The following is a 22,229-nucleotide window of genomic DNA, read 5'->3' as shown; positions in this document are numbered from 1 at the left end:
TTTCTCCCAACAAATAACGCAGCCGTTGGCTCGCAGACGGCCTTGAACCCTGCACTTTGATCTCATTTGGCTTGATGAGCCTCGCCGTCTTTCATTTCCACCGACTTTGCCTCCCCAACCTATGCAATCAATGTACGCTCTGTGTCGACTCTTTCCGCGTCTGCCGCAGAGCCTCCTCTGTTGGCTGGGGCCTGCGGGGAGGGATGGCTCTTTCCCGACACCATGATAGGCTCATTAGCTGCTTCCCCACATCATTGTTGTTTTACAACAAGACTGTGTGTTGCGATTCCTCATTAAGATAAGGGCTGCTCTATGGAGGGGGAGATGCAGCCCTGTCAGCACTATCAACCTAATGCCAGAGAATCAGGCAATGTAACTGACTGCTTTCCCATAGAATCCCACAGTGGGAGTTCCAAATCTCATTTATCCCATCGTTCCACTTCTCTTTTGTGCAGCTGGAACAGTGAATGTACAAAAATCGACAGCGCTTTAATCTAACATGTAACTGGCGATCAATAATTTCATGTATGCAAGATGAACATGATTAATCAAGTGGAATTTGCATGACTTGACATGTAATAGATTTTTTTTCAGGCTGAAATAACACAAGACATCATCTTAGGTCATGGGTTCAAAATCCAGGTAACTCATTCCAAAATCATTCATAGTAAGTTAAGTTTAACTGCGTTGGTTTTAGTATGCCAAACTTATATAAATAAACTATACCACCCTGAGTAAATAACGTTTATTGAACCCAAGATGGACCCAATCCTATTAATTTAGTTATATTAACCATAATAATTTAAGTTGACCAAACCCAAGTACATTTATTTACATGAATAGAATTGCTTAATGCTTAAAGAATACCAGAGGCGAGCACGTCAATGAATTTTGACAGTCCGTCATTCGTCCTGGACTGCTAATGCTGCTGTATCGAGAAGTGAAGGCATCGGCGGCCATCTTACGTTGCCACTCGCTAAGCTCGCCTACCTTGAACACAATCCAAACATACTACCGTGTTTGGTGTACCAATAAATACGAAACGGGAGTCCATTAGTCGATACTGACCGGATTATTGACGGTTACGTTGACGGATGAAAAACAGTTCCGTCAATGCTTAGTCCGTTAATTTGCTAAGTTTCACATCAATTGTCAACAAATCGGGTGTCCGTCATTGACCTTCCGTCACTTTTGACGGAATATCCACCTCTGAAGAAAATCATTTAATCATGTGGAAATTTTTGATATGATTTTTTTTTTTTAAGTTCATTGAAAGAGCAATTTTTTGATAGATAGATACTTTTAATGTACAAAAGAAATGACATGCTTTTTTGCAGTCGTGATCAAATCATAACTGCGTGGTTGACAAGAACACACGGCAGAAGCACTTATATTGTAACAAGCCAGCCCAACGTTTAATTGGCTCATCCGAGTCTGTCACATTTGCTGTACAAGACCGCGCAGTCCGCTTAAAGGATTATTGCATTAACGCACTCTTCTGTCTTCATCTAATTATGTATTCTCTTTAACGCTTTCAAATTGGGAACATTTCGGAGATCTGTGCGCTTAACAGATCGTGTTAGCCATTATAGTTCTCGAGTCAGATACGATTGTAACCTTGAGCTTTATTTATCACAACCCCATTCTTGAGTTCACAGAACTATCCAAAGATATATATTACAGAACAGACCATCCAAACTTTGATAAAGGTTGCCAAGCTCGGGTTATCTGCTTTCTCAAACATCCCCACGTGCAAGCACGTGAGCTTCTGTTTTCTCAACACCCGAGCGAGCGTTGTCAAACAACTTACGATACCAACGCTTCGTTCAAGATCAGTGAACTCTGAAACTAATCAGACACGGTGTTGCTTATTGTCCTGGAGACGAGACCGAGCCCCGGGTAAAGGGAGCCTGTCAAATCACACGCCTTGATGATGGAGATGGAAGATAAACTCGGGGTCCTTTGGGACCTTTCTCTCCAACAAACGCATCTCTGTGAGACCAGAGATGCTATAGAGTTCTCTAACATCTGTCTGGGCTGCGCGAGCAACGCCGCGTCCACAGACCTCATCAACCGTAGAAATGGACTGTTAAGAACCTACAGCAGCAGTCTTGAGTGATGTGCTCACGCAAAAGCTGCAGTCGTCTTCTCTCAAGTGAGCTTTTCATCCTTAAACACACTCTAAGGAACTTTGGAGAGCAAACCACTTTCTGTTTTTTCGGCCTGTTTGATGCTGGTGGACACACGTTTCCACTCTATAGCTAAAAATCTGCGATATAGAGAGATCATGTAAAAATTTTGAACTATTTTTTTGTCTTCCTGGGGGGGGGGGCATAACAAAAAATAGAGAAGCACTGCAATAAGGGCAAATTCTGCAAACACATTCAGCTAGTCAATAAAGATACACAGCAAAATCACCAGTGTTATATTAACACTGAGAGTGTTAAATCTAACACTAGAAAATTGTTTATATGTGTCTACACCAATGAGTGTAAATCTGACACTTTTCCAAGTGTTACTTTCACACTTAGCCAGTGTTACTTCAACACTGTTTTGTGTTTAAAAATCTACACTGGTAAACAGTAGTAGTGTTGAAAGTACTCTACAGTAGTGTCAGTGTTAAAAATGTAACTCAAACTACACTTTACTCTGGTATATGTTACTTCATTTATATAGCATTTTTCCTCCTGGCAAGGCCCTCAAAGCGTTCTACATTTTGACAAATTATTATTATTATTATTTTTAATTTTTTTCTGGAGAGTTCAGTATTGTTCACTCGGTAATTTTACCGATTTGACGTGTCATCATCATTGCTCTCCTTTTTTAAAATATTTTTTATTTTGATTTTTTTGTATGTGGGTGATTATGTGTATGTGCGTGCGTGCGTGCGAGTGTGTGTGTATATGTTACTTCATTTATATAGCATTTTTCCTCCTGGCAAGGCCCTCAAAGCGTTCTACATTTTGACAAATTATTATTATTATTTTATTTTATTTTTTTCTGGAGAGCTCAGTATTGTTCATTCGGTAATTTTACCGATTTGACGTGTCATCATCATTGCTCTCCTTTTTTTAAAATATTTTATTTATTTATTTTTTGTATGTGGGTGATTATGCGTATGTGCGTGCGTGCGTGCGAGTGTGTGTGTATATGTTACTTCATTTATATAGCATTTTTCCTCCTGGCAAGGCCCTCAAAGCGTTCTACATTTTGACAAATTATTATTATTTATTTTTTTTTCTGGAGAGCTCAGTATTGTTCATTCAGTAATTTTACCGATTTGACATGTCATCATCATTGCTCTCCTTTTTTAAAATATTTTTTATTTTTTTATTTTTATTTTTTTGTATGTGGGTGATTATGTGTATGTGCGTGCGTGCGTGCGAGTGTGTGTGTATATGTTACTTCATTTATATAGCATTTTTTCTTCTGGTAAGGCCCTCAAAGCGTTCTACAGTTTGACAAATTATTATTATTATTTATTTATTTTTTTCTTTCTGGAGAGGTCAGTATTGTTCATTCGGTAATTTTACCGATTTGACGTGTCATCATCATTGCTCTCCTTTTTTAAAATATTTTTTATTTTTTATTTTTTAGTATGTGGGTGATTATGTGTATGTGCGTGCGTGCGTGCGAGTGTGTGTGTATATGTTACTTCATTTATATAGCATTTTTCCTCCTGGCAAGGCCCTCAAAGCGTTCTACATTTTGACAAATTATTATTATTATTATTTATTTTTTTTTTTTTCTGGAGAGTTCAGTATTGTTCATTCGGTAATTTTACCGATTTGACGTGTCATCATCATTGCTCTCCTTTTTTTAAAATATTTTATTTATTTATTTTTTGTATGTGGGTGATTATGTGTATGTGCATGTGTGCTTTCGTGCGAGTGTGTGTGTATGTGTTACTTCATTTATATAGCATTTTTCCTCCTGGCAAGGCCCTCAAAGCGTTCTACATTTTGACAAATTATTATTATTATTTTTTTTTTCTGGAGAGCTCAGTATTGTTCATTCAGTAATTTTACCGATTTGACATGTCATCATCATTGCTCTCCTTTTTTAAAATATTTTTTATTTTTTTATTTTTATTTTTTTGTATGTGGGTGATTATGTGTATGTGCGTGCGTGCGTGCGTGCGAGTGTGTGTGTATATGTTACTTCATTTATATAGCATTTTTTCTTCTGGTAAGGCCCTCAAAGCGTTCTACAGTTTGACAAATTATTATTATTATTATTTTTTTTTTTTCTTTCTGGAGAGGTCAGTATTGTTCATTCGGTAATTTTACCGATTTGACGTGTCATCATCATTGCTCTCCTTTTTTTAAATATTTTATTTATTTATTTTTTGTATGTGGGTGATTATGCGTATGTGCGTGCGTGCGTGCGAGTGTGTGTGTATATGTTACTTCATTTATATAGTATTTTTCCTCCTGGCAAGGCCCTCAAAGCGTTCTACATTTTGACAAATTATTATTATTATTATTATTATTATTATTTTTCTGGAGAGTTCAGTATTGTTCATTCGGTAATTTTACCGATTTGACGTGTCATCATCATTGCTCTCCTTTTTTTTTAAATATTTTATTTTTTTTATTTTTATTTTTTTGTATGTGGGTGATAATGTCTATGTGTTACTTCATTTATATAGCATTTTTCCTCCTTGCAAGGCCCTCAAAGCGTTCTACATTTTGACTACTAATGACACTGCATCAGGAGCAATTGGGGGTTCACTATCTTGCTCAACGATACTTTGACATAGTCACACTGACCTGGGATCGAACCCACTCTTTAAGTGTCGGGAGACGACCATTCTACCTCTAAATTACACCGCCCTGACAGTGCGCTGAAAAAATGGAAAGTTTCTCCTTCAGCAAAATTGAGGGTGTGGTCAATTTAACACTCAATGTAGTGCAATTCGGGTTACACCCAACATCCACCCCAACACGCAAGGAGATTTACTCTGGCAGTGTAATTTTGTATCGTAACAGTGTTAAAATAACACTGCTTACTGCATATTTGATTGTACAATTGAAATTTAGCATTGACCGAGACAATACGCTGCAAATACAATTTTGTACCAGAAAATGCCATGTTTTGGTATTTTTGGGTCCACACTACTAAATTCTGTGAGTAGATTTCCCCCGCATACACAGACTGCAGTTTAGTGTGCGGGGGAAGCTGCCACTTCCCAAACAAAAACCTGCTTCCACGTAGAGTATTCAGGTAAATAGAGGACACTATTGCTACTGCAACCTTGGAAGACAAACCTCAGCTATTCATTAATCATTCATCTTTAATAGAGTATGCAAATTCCAGGACATAAAAATCAACAAGATCAATAACAGTGTGGATTTTAATTAGGAGCAAAAAACATTTCAAGAATGAATATAATCTCATCGCCGCCGCTCCAGTACGGGAGAATAATTTATTGATAATTGGATGCCAGCCTAAGTGAGCGAGGTAATTTAGTATTTTTTTCCTCCAGCCTTGGCTGGCGTACGTTCCGATTTGCTAATATCATGCGCTAACTACATAAAGCCAATCAATCTTTGCATAAAAGATGAAGTCATAAAAGCCATCTGAAAGGAATATCTCTGTCTAATGTTTGAAACGTCCGCATCAAGGTTTGTTGACTCCAAACGGAGTTTTAACATGAAGCCTTTACATTCTGTGGCCCCTGGGGCCCCCCAGGTGCCTTTGGAGGCCACCTGCTATGCGTGTGCTCCCCAGAGCGAGACCGCTTTCATAGGAAGGGTCCGGCAGAAAAAGAAGAAGGAGGAAAAAAAAAGCACACCTTTCTTCTCCTGAGGCCCAACTTTTCTCGGCAAATCCACCTCCCACATACTCAGGAGGAAAAAGGGGGTCTTTCTTTTCTGGGTTGGGGTCTGGGGGGGGGGCTGCAGGGATCATTTGAGAAGGGCCAATGCAATTTTCAATCATGCTGTCTTCGTCTTTACTTCCCTTACACACACACACACACACACACACACACATACACGTCCACTGCACAATTATGGGACTTTTAATAAAAAAGGCAAGCATAATATTCTGGGAAAACCGAACCTCTCATGGGAAGGAGCCTCAACTGCCACAATGAAACAATATTTCAATTAACCAGCAGCCATCAAAACCTCCAAGAAGCCACAATGCAATCTAGACTGCGGTTATGTGATATGGCGACGACAAGCTATTTATTGCACTGCACCTGCCATTACCTGCTGACTTGCCGTAGATCGGGTTTTTCAAACCATTTGTGGCACATTGTCGTCCATTTTTTTTTTTTTTTAGCAGTACGGGGCATATTCAGTACAGTGGTGCCTAATGACTTGTGATTTTAAAACAACCACATATCTTCACCTTTAAGTCCGCTAGCTTAATGCTAACACGTAATAGGCAACCATTATAATGGGAAACCACCTTCAAAACATTTACAGCCTATTGTCCTTTTTTTTTTTAACACCACGAGACAGAAAATGGATCGGGTGTAGATCGGGTTTTTCAAACCATTTGTGGCACATTGTCGTCCATTTTTTTTTCTTTTTAGCAGTACGGGGCATATTCAGTACAGTGGTGCCTAATGACTTGTGATTTTAAAACAACCACATATCTTCACCTTTATGTCCGTTAGCTTAATGCTAACACATAATAGGCAACCATTATAATGGGAAACCACCTTCAAAACATTTACAGCCTGTTGTCCTTTTTTTTTTTTAACACTACGAGACAGATGGATAGGTTTTAATTTTAACCCTGGAGAACCCAAGAACCCTTTTTTCTTCTTTGGAAAATTATGAATTATACATTTAATGACTGCTATAAGTTCACTGAATACCAAAATAAATGTTTTTTTCAATTTTAACCCTTTTTTGAACTAGCTCCGAGTTGCTAATTTATCAAAATATATATATAAAACATACTCCTAGGCATTCTGCAACATGATATGAATTAGATTAACAACAAAAAACACAATTTTACCATCTGATGGTTTGTTGAGAAGATGGTTTTGTTTGGATTGATTTCCAGCTCAACAAAACAGCATGTTGCCAGCCATCTTGTCACCACCACTCTGGCTCATGTAAGTGCAATATTCATCCACTAGATGGCCCCATGCAGGGGTCAGAAGTGGCACTCTGGACTTTTGAAGTTAAATTTGTAAAAAAAAAAAAAGGTCTTTGTTATTTGAGTAGCAGAATTCATAGGGGCCAAATTTGACCCCGTGGGTTCTCCAGGGTTAAATCGGCCCATTCATCCTTCAATTTTTGTCATTTCAAAAAAGCTTGGACATCCCTGCCGCGGATCTTTAGAAGCAATTCTCCTTCTTTCTTTTTTTTTGCGCTTCTTTCCCTGCATTTAATCTTTATTAGGGTCTTCCTCTCTTCCCCTCACAATGAGACCAGGCAGCCAGCCACCGTTAGACTGCAGCCGCTGTCAATCAGCAGGCTATCATAGCCTTTGATGACAAGCGGGGTGTCACAGTGAGAACAGCAGCTGTCTCTTATGTGAAGTGCTCTCCCTCAATCTGTTAGCGGCCCGATCCCGCTCGAACACCGGCAGCATGTTAAAGCGCCCCGTGTAGGATTTTTAGCGGCTCAGATCATATCGACGTCGAATGTATTCCGAAAGAAAAATAGCTCATCTGGTCGTAACATTTTAGCATCTCTGGAAAATGCGTTTGCCATAAGGAAGAGCTAGTCAGGAGGGAGGTTGATGCGTAGGAGTGAAAGGTTGGAAATAGTCAATCGTGGAAAGAGTTGTGTTTATCTCCTAAGCTTTAAACTTTAATCTCTAATGTGCAAGAATATGGCTAATTATCACTGTTATCATGCCGTGTTATTGCAAGCCATAAACACTATTTTTAGTCATCAGATGTTACTACCTTGATAGTGCACACTAAAGGCCCCTTTAATGGAAAATGGAATGAGTTGGAACGTCAGTGGGAAAACAACAAAAAGCGCTTTCGGAAAATTGTATGGCTTGACGATCAAAGGGGGATTGAAGAAGAGGGGGGCTATAAACGGATATATCAGGTTAATGTTGTTGGTTTTTACTGTGCACAGTGGATGGAGCGGCGGTCAAAATGTACCTGTCACAACCGAGTAGCTCTGGGAGACGCTGGAGGCGAGGTCGGAGCTGCCGCTGCTGGAGAGGCTCGGCTTCACGTCTTCCAGGCCGGTGTTGAGGGGCGGAAGTGAGTACTCGTTCGCCTGCGTCAATGCACAGCAAATACAATCAACAAAAGCGGCCATTTCACATTTCAAACTGTCCGCTGAATCGCTGCCATTTGCGGGGAAATTAAAGGTGTAAATGCGCAATGAAATCAACTGTAAGATATTATTATTGATTTATTATGCACATTCATCACATGACTTATTTAATAAATACAATTAAAAAGATTTATTTAAAATACCTTGAAAACTTGCAAAATAGCATTTATTGTTTGTCCCTGTTTCCTAAAATAAAGAAATAAATTCCCAAAACAGTTTATTACAATGAAATATAATAATTAAAATTCCTTAGAAATTATGTATATTTATATATATGTTGCTAATTACAACACTAAGAACTATTGTTTAAATGGGGTGACCCATTTTGGAATATTCCAGAAGTCACATGACCTTGGGAAGGCCAAAAGTAAGTTCACTTATTTACATGTATGTTTGTGTATATTCAATTATATTTCAAACTATAACCGAGGGAGTTAAAAGCTTTACACACTTCTGCCACCTTAATTATTCGTTACTATTTTCCAACATAATGAACACAGATTTTCCAGAACCAATTATCCGATTTTCGAAATTCTCGGTTTGTTGTACTCAGGTGGGAAAATGCCCATTCCAACCAGTGTCAGCATTTTGACACTGTAATTTTTGAGAAATCTTGTCAACTTATCAAACGTATAATGTATATAAAATATTGATATCAGCAATGTAATGTTTGCACTATTTTACACCACAACTGAGTTTTCAAATCTGTATATAAAATGATTTCAAAATGACATTACTGTATATTACGATGCCGTGTTAGGGCCATGTATAATTTATTATCATTCTTATTATTTTTTATATGGGGGGGTAATATTCCGAGAAAAAAACTTTGCCACTTTATAAAGTGGCACTTTTGTGAGAAAAAAACCTCAGAAACTTACGAGAAATACACGCGGCGTACAACTCGGATGTGTGAGCCAATACTTTTCGGTCGGGTTTTCAAATAATATTATATTTATTATAAAATTGCTTTAGCAGAGATTAATGTTTGAAGCGTTGGGTACGGTCAGCGACAACGACGCCTCGCTTTGTGAAGGTCCACGCCCTGAGGATCATTTCATCATTTGTTAGTTCATTTGTTAAAATGTATACAGTATTTACTTGTACATTTACGTTTCCAGAATTATTAATTTACACATTCATACATTTTGGTATTTTTTTGTACAAGCAGCTAAGTTGATGTGTGGAATCTGCTGCTCTCCGTCATTCACTTGTATTTACGTAAAGTATGCTAGCTTCTGATTGGTTAGTGTTAGTCAGCTGATAGGGGATCAGGAAGTGTTGTTGCTCTAGCTGCCGTGTATGGTGAGTAAAGTTTAAAATAAGAATGAATCCGTCTCCATCCTGCCTTTTCATTTTTAAACCAAAATTAACGACCAATGAATCCTCACGTTAGACTATATTTACGCTACGTGTATTTGTCATAAATTTCGGAGTTTTTTTAAAGTGGCAAATTTGCACGTTTTTTTTTTTTCCTGGCCCTAATATGCCATCGTAGTATATTTATTTTTTATTTATTTTATTTTTAATTTTTTTTGGACAGACTACCGTTACCATAAAGTGATTCAATTCATACCATGCTCTAAATTTGAGGCTATTCGCCGAGCCCTATTTTGACATGCCGTCTCCTCGTATTCCTTATTGTGATTCCTTCCGGATAGCCTCCTGCGACAACGCTCCTTCCTGCGCTTGCTGTGCTTTTTACCGAGACCCTATGATGTATGCATGCATTAGGCCTTGTCTGCGGGAAAAAGGGAAGGCAGGCAAGTAGAGGCAGAGCGGAATGAGAGAGGGATTGGGAGAAGAGTGAAAGGACGGGGTGTCAGCTGGCGCTTTGTGCTCCACTGCAGTCATCCCTGTGACCAGTCAAGGGAGGAGACATTCAGGGCTTTGTTGCAGGAGAGACATGTGGTTGTGGTTTTTAAAGGAGAGCGCCCCAAAAAAAAAAAAAAAAAAAAAAAGTCTGTTGTGCTTTACCTTTAAGACACCTAAAAGTGGGTTGACGGAACATCTTATGACCTTGAATTCACATTTGATGGCGGCGCATAGGTTTGCTGTTTGCCTTGAATAGAATCGCATTGATCTTCTTTGAGTTGTTGTGATGACACTTCCTGGCCAGCCTCTTCTTCAAGGGGATAAGTGTGTGTGCACAGTGCTTATATCAGAGGGCATCTGTCTGTCTGTCTCAATGGGACGGGGTCCCTCAGGGGCAAGCCGCTGACCCCGGCCTTGTCCGCCTCTATCCCAGATAAACTCTAATTGTCTGCTTACAACTGTTCCCTGGCATTAGGCTGGATGTTCCTCTCTATTCCGCCGGGCCTCCGCAGCACAAGAGCCATTTTGTCATGCAGATGAGCTGTGGGCAGGGCCGGGGCCGGGGCCGGGACCGGGTGGGTGGAGGGCGAGTGGCGAGCACGGTGGGGTCTGAATGACCCGACCACATGGCTGCCAGAAGTGTGGGAGGGATGAGGCCTATTGAGCCCGGCCTCTTCAAAATGGCTTTTTAATGCTGTGACGCAGACACCAGACAAGCCCCTTAATAGCAAGTGTACCCCACCTTTTCAGGAAAGGAGGGGGTGTTGCCAACAGGGGGGAAAAAAGAGGAGGCGCACACAAAGAGCGCAAAGCAACCTGATTAATATCGCCTTAAATTAAAACTGATTTTTCTCGACCCATTTCTGATGCCATTTTTAGCTCCCCCCTTCGCTCTCTCCTCCACCTTTTTAATACCTTCTCCTGTGCTCTTTGTGATTGCAAGTCATTTCCAATTCGTTTTGGTATTGATCTTGCCGTAGAAATCACTTTGGTAATTAGCTGCATTAGGGACTGTATAGCAGGCTGCGTGGCTGTCCCTCTGATTTATCGCCGCTGTAATTCCCAGCGATCGCACAGAGATGAAAATGAACTCAATTAGGGCAGCGCTCAGGCTGCCTGGGCACCCACATAGAGTTCGCACGGCAAAATTAATAGTCTCTTGTTGTTTAACTCTGGGATTAATGTAAATAAAGGTTAGCCACTATAATAGGCTGTAGGTTTTCCATGCAGCTGCAAATGGAAGATCTTATTCGGCTCATACTGAAAAGCTGCGGAAGCTTGTCAGCAAATATGCAAACAACTCACCTGCTCGGGTTTGATGTGTTCGGAAGGGGGGAAGACATCCGGGTAGGAGGGGCGTTCGAACACGCGGTCCAAGGCCTCCAACTGCTGTTGGGTGAACGCATCCGCTCGCAGGTGCTTCCTTAAACTTTCCATGCTGCCCTGAGAATCGTTGCCCGGGCCTGAGCCGTCTGAGCCGCCTAAAAATCGAAGTAAAGGACAAAGTCAGAACGACGTGTCTCGTTTCACACAGGTGAAAAATGCATTTCAGAAATATGGTACACATTTTGTATTACGCAACAATACTTAACCAATAACCATATTTATGATTACATATGTAAAAAAAATTTTTTCCTCTTGCTATCGACTGAAGATGACATCACGTGCTGAGGAAATAGGTAACAACCAATCATGGCTTACCTGTTTTCTTGGTTTGGTCATCATACTGAGCCATGATTGGTCGTTATTCGTTACCTATTTTCTCAGCACAGGTGATGTCATCTTCAGTCAACAGCAAGTGGAAAAATGTGTTTTTAAAGTGGAAGTCAACCTTTTCAAACATTTTTTTGACAATAATATGTTCTATGTGACGTCACTAGTCTAAACATGGGATTCTGATTAATGTTACATTTGTGGAATATAAATTATGAAGCAAAATCCAGCCGTTTTTGTCCATCTCGGGGCGGCCATTTTTGCCACCTGCTGTTGACTGAAGATGACATCAATGTTGCTCAGGGCTCAGGCAACAACCAATCACAGCTCACATGTTTTCTGACGCTGCTCTGATTGGTTGTTACCCGAGACCTGAGCAACTGTGATGTCGTCTTCAGTCGATAGCAAATAGCAAAATGGCCGCCCCCTGATTTTGCTGCTTAACTCATATTCCACTAACACATTATTAACCAGAATACCATATTTAGACCAGTGGGGCTGCATAGAATATATTATTGTAAAAAATAATAAGTTAAGGCCAGGTTCTTATTCACCAATTTTGGAAGCAACTGGCCAAAAAGTGAAGAGAACCAAGATTCAAGGAGGACCAAAGTGTCCGGGCCAAACCATGCTACTGATACTTTTTCGTCTTCACTGTATGTTCCTAAAAGCCAAGGGTATAAATGCTGAGCCTTTGGAGGTACCACCTCAGTGACAAGCTACTGAACCCCCAGCCACAAGGACATACTTTTTTTTATTTATTTTTTAACAGAGGCTTTCAGCCTCCCATATCCCAAGAGGCTTTGTGAGATAAGCACCAGGCAAACGTGTTTTTGAGCAAAACGTGAGTGAGAGTGATGGCACGAGGAGCATCAGCAGTAAATTGCGATGGGGAACAACCTGCACGTCTGCCTTTTTTTTTTTTTTTTATCCACCTCGACTCTGCCTCGCACACTCAGGCAGCTCCCGCGTCCTCCACCTCTCCTCGGCGGCCGCCATCAGCACGGTCATCATGTGATAGGTCTATGGTAATTGATGGATTACCTTCAGCGCAAATATATACTTGTAAAGGAGAGCGCGTGTTTCGGGGAGTGGGTGCGGGGGAGTTTGTGGGGCCGTCAGGGTCATAATTCAGGATTACCAACACACACCTGAAATACTCTCATACACACAACTGATATCCTTTTATACATCATACTGAAATAGCCTCATATAACTAGACTATAACTGAAATGCACACGTAGTGTACTGAAGTACATGTTTTAGTATTTGCTCATGAGAGTATGTGAGTGTGTTTCAGTTGTGAGTGTATGTGTGAGAGTGTTTCAGTAGTGGATTTCAGCGGAAAAATTTGATATGTATGAGAACATTTCAGTAATGTATATGAGTGAAAAAAGAGTAGTTTATGTGAGAGCATTTGAGTTGTGTACGAGTGTTTTAGTAGTACATGCAAACAAAAATGAGGAGTGTATGTGAGAGTATTTTAGTAGTTTAGTGAGAGTGATTTTTCAGAAGTGTACGAGTGAGAAAAAGCATTGGGATAATTTTAGTAGTGTGTGTGAGATTGTTGCAGTTATGAATATGTGAAAAAAATCTGTCATGGATATGAGAGTTTCAATAGTGTATATGAGAGCATTTCACTAGTATGTGAGTGTTCCAGTAGTGTGTGTGTGTGTTTCCGTTCACATTAAACAAGTGTTTCTGTGGTGTGCATGAGAGCATTAGTGTGTGAGTGTTTCGATGTGAGAGTATTTGAGAGTGTCTCACAGGATTTAAATTGCGTGTGCATGGGAGGGCATAAAAATGAGAGTGGTAGCCTTTTCGGAGTTGTGCAGAGTGAGAATGTTTCAATAGTGAGATGAGTGAGAAGAAAATTGTGTGAGAGTATTTCAGTAGGACGCATGAGAGTTCCAGGAATGTGTATGAAAGTGTTTCATTGCATTGTGTGTGAGTGTTTCAGTGGTACTGTGAGTGTTTCCTTGGTATGTGTGAGAGCATTTCAGTTGTGTGTGTGTGTGTGAGAGGTAATCCTGAATTATGTCCTAAGAAAGTGTGCCTGGCAATTGCATCCACAGCCTCTCATTGTGCCAGCGGGAAAATGGAGAGCCATTATTTAACGCTACTATTTCCTCCTGAACATATTCGCCTTCCGTCTTCCTCTCTACGCCAGCGCATATTGCCTGTCGCCCGGGAAGCGGAATGGAGTGAGGTCCGAAAGACGACGGGGCGCCAAGGGCAAGCATATGCATTTCCTCACACAGTCACCCTCTATATAAACAAATGAGCCCTCTCCTTCTCCTGATCTCTGACCCCATCTAAGGCACACTCGTCACGGCTGGACCAAAAACAAATAAAAAATAAAAATCTGTAGGTAACCCGTCCGGCATTCCAGGGACCTCCACTCCAATGCCCTGTATCGCACCGCCCCCTCCCTCCCTCCTTTCCTCCGCCAACAGCGGATGAGGGCTTAGCTCCCGTACAAATCTGTCATTCTAAATTTGCAGCAGATTATGTTCTCTCCTGGGCGAGCCGGCGGTGATATATGATATGCAAGTCCACTATTGATTGCCTGATCTGCCAGCGGAGGAGGGAGGCGAAATGAACTTGGAATGAACACCATGCCTCAACTCATTGTGCGTATAATACTCTACTTAATCCCACATTTTTCTGTGCTATGGAATTCAATTGATCAATCATGTTCCACTGATGGTACCATTTCAGGGGCGTTATTGCCATTCTGCTCAGCTGCTTGACCTTTTTTCAATGGCTGAGGCCAGGGGATGAACCTGGCTCGCACCAAGAAATAGATCCATGGGGGGAATGCAATAGAGGGCGGCAATTGGCTGTGAGTGGGTGTATGTGTAGACTGAATAGAGGCCGTGATGGCTGTGTTTTACGGGAAAAATACAGTGTATTGACTTGTGTTTTGTGGTACACATGGGAGAGTTGTTTTTTTTTCTTCTCTCACATCCACCAAACAGCTTATGTTTTTTGTTCTTTTACGGTATTACGCGAAAGAAAGAAAGAAAGAAAGAAAGAAAGAAAGAAAGAAAGAAAGAAAGAAAGAAAGAAAGAAACTAAACAAACATACATGGCAATTTTATTTTACTCAGGGAGTAACTATTGTGAAATTCATTTAGTAAATATATCTATCGTCCCTGGAAAATAAAAATAAATATCTTTGATCCACATAAGAGTGTTGTTAACAACATTGCCAATTTTAAATGATTAAAAAACATCGGTAAAATGACGCATTCAAATCAAATTAAAATTAAGAAAAATTACGAAAAATTACGAAAAATTACGAAAAATTACGAAAAATTACGAAAAATTACGAAAAATTAAGACTTTGTTTCCAATGTACACTTTTAGAACAGTTGGGTCAACAATAACCATTGAAATCAATTAATAATTGAAACCAAAATGTTTGGTTAAATAAATAACCCCCCCCCCCCCCCCAAAAAAAAAAAAGCAAAAAGAAAGCCAAAAAAATGTTCTCTAACACTCTAAATACATTTGGGTCAACAATAATCCAGTTGAGGTCAAAACTGGACTGATCCACTACTTGGGTCAATTTGACCAATTTTTTTTGATTGTTTTGTACAAAACTGGGTCAATTAAATGATTTTTTGGGAGTTAGCTTTTTTATAAAACGACCCAATTTTTGGCGTGGTTGTTCTACATAACAACCCCAATAAATTGGGTCAGATTGACCGATTTTTTTGATTGTTTTGTACAAAACTGGGTCAATTAAATGATTTTTTGGGAGTTAGCTTTTTTATAAAACGACCCAATTTTTGGCGTGGTTGTTCTACATAACAACCCCAATAAATTGGGTCAAATTGACCCAAGTAGTGACTTGCTCCATTTTTGACCCAACTGTTGTGTATTATTAATTTGCCCCAATTTTTTTTGTTGAAATTAATAACCCAAAAATGTTGGGGGCTCCTTACTGTTGGTTGCTCATCCGTCATGTTACCTCCTCACTTAGACGTTTAAATAAGAACCCACATATTGTTATGTAAATGTTGGCATAGAAGTAAGATCTAGTTTAGCTAGCTAGCTAACTGGGCAATGTAGTGGTATAAATGTGGTTAGTAAAAATAAATACTGCAAGTAACTCAATATCACTGAAGATCTTTTTATATAGCGGGGGAGGGGGAAATTATGTCTCACCCTAAAATGTCACTTTGATGCTACGCACAAATAATAGTAGTAGTAGTAGAAAGCAGTTTTCCGTTTTTATGAAAGGCATAAGTCTAGCATGGTCTAAATCTGCGCAGAGGCGGGTTAGACTGGGTGTTGGTATTTTAGCTCTAGTAGCTTTAACTTGTGTCAAATTTAGTGCTGCACTAAATTCAAATGTTTGTAGTTTAAGGACAGTTAGCCAAATATTTTATCTGCAACTTCTTATTATGTAACTAAAATTGCTTCATATCACCTAGCCTAGAAAAAAATAGAGCCAAACAGAATCATTAGCGAGGGTTAGCGAGATCGCAGACATTTTCTTTCTGCTTCCATTTTCAAGTGAATTTTTTTTATTTTTCATCAAGTTCACCAATTATGTTTATGAAGCCATTGTCAATTTGTAGCATGGCCCAAAAAAAATGACAGACACGGCCTTTCAGTGGAATTAATAGTAAATCATGCATTTTCAGATTTCCCCATTAGGGGCTGATGTTTGACATATATCATATAAGATGGCTGCAATAAATCAGATTCATCCTTTTGACAGTCAGCGTGTCAAGTGGAGTGTGAAGCTTAACTGTCAGTGTGTGCGTGCGTGCGTGCGTGTGTGTGTGTCTCATTGACTGGTCTGTTTCATTTTCTCCGTGTTTTTTGCAATCCCTCTGGGTGTCTCAGCAGGTATCCTCGCTATCACTCCCACAGCACCAGCTGACTGTGTTCCTCCGTCTTAACACCGGCGTGTGAGGAGATAAGCCCAGATAAAAACAAGACATGTCAAAACAGACTTTCACACGGCGTCCCTAAAGCAACGTGCGTTAATAACCCTCTTTGATCACCCCTGCAGAGCAGGAGGGATGTTTTCGGTTTTTCTCCCACTGACAAACACCGGCTCGTCTTTACAGAAACCGCCAAATCGTGGCGAAAACAATTAGCCCGGGCGCGTTTGAAATTTGCACCGGCATCGATCCAAGGTAGCCCCCGCGCAATGCTATCAAACGTCGCTCTGTTTTGCTTTGACCCCAAAGGGGGACGTAAACGTCCTGCGGTGGCACGGTGGCGCTCTTATGTCCTTCTTTCATCTCCACGTTTTCTCTGATAAGATAACCGAGGGGAGATCCAGGCGGGAGCTTGTTTGAAAGGCAAATGAATTCCTACGCAGCGCCTCACTGTAAATCATCGGCTTTCCCACATCACGAGGGGCCTTTCCTCGTCCGTCCTCCGCTGATAGCTGGCATCATCACAAATTGTGGATCATTTGTTGAATGTTTTTTTTGTGTGTGTGTTTTTTTTTTTTCTTCAAACACATTTAGAGAAGAAATAGGAGGGGAGCACAAACAAAGTGGTATACCCAGAGGGTGAACACTGCTTCCCTGTAAGCTAGCTATATTTATGAAACCTCTGATGCGGAAATGAGAGCGGTGGCTACGGTGGGGGGAGGGCGAAGCGGTAGAGAGAGAAAGAGAGAGAGAGAGAGAGAGAGAGAGGCAGCACTGCCTGGGCTGTTAAGATCCTGTTATGTTACATCGTGTTTAAGAGCTTTATTAATTCGATTTAGCACCATCAGCCAGTTTACTGACTGTCAGCCGGCGTCAAGATGCTGCTTGATGCTTACACTCACGTCCTGTACTGAACCCCCCCCCCCCCTCCCCTTTTTTTTTCTATTTAATTTCAAGTCTGGATGTTAATCTAAATAGAAGTAGGCTAATACACACAATGTCAAATGAAGAAAACTAGAAGGCTATTAATTAGATGACTGCTTTAGATGCAAAGACTGAATTTGTATTTGGAACAAGCTCAATTTACGCACCCTGTAAAATAAGCCTGAACGATTTTGGAAAAATAATCTAATTGCATTTTTTTTCCTTTGTGATTATTTTTCCTTTTTTTTTTTTTTTTACATTGTTTTTTGAGCAAACACAAGCAATAAATTAGTCTGTCTTACAATATACATTTTAAGATTTATTATATATAAATGATTTGGTCTTGTAAAGGTACTGAGCCACGAATATAATATGAAAAGAGTTTATTTGCTCTATGTACTTATATTAGAGTCCTTATCTCATTGAGCACTTTGACTTAAGCGTTCACTACGACAGCTTCACAAAATCCTACCCAGCAAGTGTAGCATAAACGTAAGTCTCGAATGCAAAGTGTAGTAACAACAGATTTTCGTTTTGATACATGTTGTAAAAACGACTCACAACTATGCAATGTTCATTTGTGGAGATATGACATTAGCTATTTTTTTTTACCATTTCACTTTTCCTGATTTTATTTTATTTATTTATTTGCGACCAAATTTTATCGCCCAACATGTGTTGCCCCATCCCCTAGTATGTAAGAAATTGAGCGCCTTATTACTTGGCTGATTTCTATCACTACAGCATGCCGTTAGCTAGCTAGCTAGCTGGCTATGCCTATACTAGCTAGCTATGCCTTTACAATGTGCATACAATATGCATCTACCGAAGATGCCAGAATTTACACAATTTCACACAGTTACAATCCCACTTATTAGTTTTTTAGCATAGTTAACCTCATCCTGTTTTCATTTAGTCAACTTTGAGTGACAGGATTTTACTAATTTTTGTTTATGAACTAAAATGTTCATAGATTTTAGTCCAGGTTTTATTAAGTGAAGTACATTTTCCTCTCGTTTTCATTAGCCGCCAAAAATGCATACTGATTTAGTCCCATTTTTTGTTTATTAATGAGGGTTTTAGTTTAGTCTAGTCTAGTTTTATCGCAATAAAAAATGTGTGTTGACAAAATTAACACTACAGCACAGTATCATTAGCCTGCTGCCCGTCTGTTAGCTTGTGAGCTAGCTGCTGGCTAGCGGCTCTCGTGGAGTTGCCGGGCCATAGAGAGCCCTGCGACGATCCATGCACACCACAGTCTTCTTCTTCAGGGGTCGCCACAGCGAATCAGTCTAATCCAGCAAATCCCAAAGTCCTCACTGCTGTTGGTCAATCTTGTTAATTTTTAACACTATGGAGCATAAAATCAAACCGACGTCATTGAAACCTAAAAAAAATATATATTCTGTGGCATGTCGAATTCAGAAGACATTTATTTTTTTTTACCTTACAGGGTCTTTAATTAGGAAATTAAAATTTTCCATGCAGACAGTTCCCGTCCTGCTTTTATACGACTTCTCATTTGCTCGGCTCTCCAGAACCAGCCCGCCGTTTAGCATTTTTGAGTTTTTTGTGGAAACATAATTATTCCCCTCGCCTTTTTCTCCCTCCTCAAGCTGAGTAATGCGTCGCTCCATTAATTCTCAGCGTCGCTGCCCATAATTGACTTTTCCCTGACATGATTCCTTCTCCATCCAGCGAATTGCCTCTCCGTATATGAAGATATATATATTTATGTGTGTTTGTATCGTAAAAGGGTGCCACTGTTTACAACTGCGTCGCGACAAGCCGTGTTGTGAATGCAAATGGTTAACACGCGCAAGACCCGCAAATAAGACGACGTTGATAAGAAGAAGCGGGAGGAGGAGGGGGGACACCCTTTTGTGTCCTCTCCTAACGCGGTGGCCTGCTTCTTGTCTCCATGTTACGCTCTGCGGACCCTCTCATACCTGCGCTTTTTTTTTCTCTCTCTCTTCCTACCCCCTCCCGTCCTCCCCTCGTGGCACTCATGATGCTATTTATTTCTCTTTTGCCGTGGGTGCATTTATTTTCCAAAGCGCTGCGCTATTGACTCATTGTCACGGACTGGCTTGGCTAGCCAACCAGCGGAGGCTCAGGTTAAAAGCCACACGCTAACTGATTTAAACTCGGCCGGCGGGTCGCGTGTGTTAAAAGCTACACACGCCGTACAATCATCCGACACGGCCCAATATCGCATGCGAACAAATCAAAACACAGACCCCTGTAATCAGTTGGGCTCGGCTCCTGCATACAGTCTCCCTCTTTTATGTCACGACTTAACAACCCCGCCAGGCCGTATTTTCATTTTCTCATCAGCTTCCTCTGCACCCGTGCTACAATCGCAAGTTATGACCTTTGTTCTCTCTCTGATTTATCACTGTAGCTCCCGACTGGCCTGTCCTCCCCGAGAGCTCCACTGGACTCCATTCAGGATGTGCCGAGCCAAACCTGAGGTCACATCAACCCGCCCTGGAGACCAAGTTACTGGAGTCGGAGGTAAATCTACATCAAGCTGTCTCGCGTTTTAATTAGCTCCCAACTTTATTTTCTTTATATGAGCAGCTGGCAGACACAAATGCACAGCATTTGTCACTTTCTTAGTTGGTAACTTGGAAAAACTACAAAGTCAAGGTATCACTGTATATCCCATGATGCATTGGGCCAATACAGCAAGTGAAGGACTAATGTTGTTGTTGTTGTTGAGCAATGATGTCATTAACCTGCGACATACTGTAGCAACTGTGTTCGGAATCATTTAGTCATTCCCTACGCCATAATTACCAGATAACAATTTTTGAGGCAACTTTTTAGGGAATGTCCTCTGAAATATACAAAAAGTTGGAATAATTCACTCATTCTTTACTCCGCTGATGACTGTATAGGTATTTTTTGTTGACTTTTTAGGAAACTTCCACAAATGAAAATTCAGTCATTTACACATTCCTTACATAAAAAAACATACATATATATACATACTATCCATAATGAATATACAGAGATTTTTCGTGGACTTTTTACTAAACTATAAAGTACAACCACACATGACTATAAAGTCCACACAGCCTCTCACTGACCTGTGACCTTGTTTCTCCAGAAAAGTGACTTTTTCATAACGCACTGTTGGTTTGTTTTTCCTCAGTATCAATTTAGGAGCACAAAGACAGATTATTTTTTGCACAGATAAAATTTATCAAGTACTATTGTCAAGTCATAATGACTGTGTTAACGAATATGGCAAAAAAAGTGATTGCTTTATTTTAATTTTTTTTCTTGCTTTTAAACTGCACCTAAAAGTTATATACAAATTGTACCTAATAAATGTTTGAATACTAGTAGTTATAAAAAACTTGACCATTACTAGTAAAGTAAAGATAGTCCGATATGTTTTTTTTCCCCGGGTTGATATAGATACCAATAAATAATAGTGAAGGAGGCCGATAACCAATGTTTGGAGAAAATATTCATTTTCAGTAAAAGGGAATAAAATACTGGTGTCAGAACTTTGTTGAAATGTCTTAAAGCACATATATATATATATATAACAACTTTTTTTTTTTAATCTTAGAAAATAGACATATTTGTTTAACAATTCTAAGAATTCTATGTCTTGAAAAGTTAAATTGAAAACTTAAGAAGTAAATACGGTAGCTCCTTTAGTTTTTCGACAGTAAATAATTTTTTTTCCATAATTGCTAAATAACTGAAATGTTAAACTTTCATGTATCTTTGTGTTCATTTCAACCAAACACAAAAGGTGCAACAAGTTTCCAAGGCCATCAGCATCTTTTATAAAATGAACTGAAAATGTCATAGTTCTCACGGATTAACACAGTTTTAAACTAATTTTTTATTTTATTTTTTTAAAGGCTATTAGCTACTGATATTTGTCAAAATGCCAAATATCAGCACTGATAATCGGCCCACCTGATATTTGGTCCAACCCTACTACAAAGTTAAATACAACTGAACTGTACTTAGTGTAGTATTAGAAGATTTCCGATTCATCTATTTTATATTAATGTCCACTATATAAAAATCCACATGTAGCAATTCTTTGAACTGAGCCCCTGGAAGTGTACCCACTACAGGACACGTGTGACAACGGCACAGCAGTTGTCACCTAATCCTCTTGGCATCCACTCCCAAGGCAGGTTTAAATGACTGAGAGCGAGAGCGCGAGTACAACGGGCTAATTTCCCTACTTCGCTTTTAATGCATTTGGCAAGGAGCAACATTCCATTTCCTGTAATGAGATACACAAATAAATCTGGCTATGGATAGATTTGGAGCGGAGTGGCGGCGGCTGCGGCGGCGACGCTGGCGGCGGGGGCTAAAGGACACCTTCTTCCCAGCGTTGTCGTAATTGGTATCACTGCTCGCAGACATGCAAACCAATCTCTCCGCAGATAGGGTTGAGACTCTCTTTTTTTCTTTCCCTCTCCTCCCCTTAAGGCTATTTCTTTTGTCTTTTCGATAGCTTGCGCATCCACGATAGAGCGAGGGAAAAAGGGGGGAGGGTGTTAATTTGTGAATTAATAGCTTCCTCTCTGCAGAATTGCAAATTCCTTTAAATGTCACCGTGTTC

The 22,229-nt window shown here is 40.0% G+C and overlaps 1 protein-coding gene across 2 annotated transcripts in view; it reads right to left on the bottom strand.

Annotated features, from left to right (window-relative positions):
- The window catches only part of pax2a (paired box 2a), a 42,413-nt gene that overhangs the window by 7,985 nt on the left and 12,199 nt on the right, over positions 1-22,229 (bottom strand). For both annotated transcript variants that reach the window (XM_077582082.1, XM_077582083.1), the window contains exons 7-8: positions 11,388-11,563; positions 8,087-8,207 (exon numbers count right to left, since the gene is read on the bottom strand). In XM_077582082.1, the coding sequence (XP_077438208.1) occupies positions 8,087-8,207; positions 11,388-11,563 (297 nt within the window). The remainder of the gene's footprint in view (positions 1-8,086; positions 8,208-11,387; positions 11,564-22,229) is intronic.

This window comes from Vanacampus margaritifer, chromosome 12 (assembly GCF_051991255.1).
Source record: "Vanacampus margaritifer isolate UIUO_Vmar chromosome 12, RoL_Vmar_1.0, whole genome shotgun sequence".
In the NCBI taxonomy this organism is placed as follows: domain Eukaryota; kingdom Metazoa; phylum Chordata; class Actinopteri; order Syngnathiformes; family Syngnathidae; genus Vanacampus; species Vanacampus margaritifer.
This window is presented reverse-complemented; position numbering and strand designations above follow the sequence as displayed.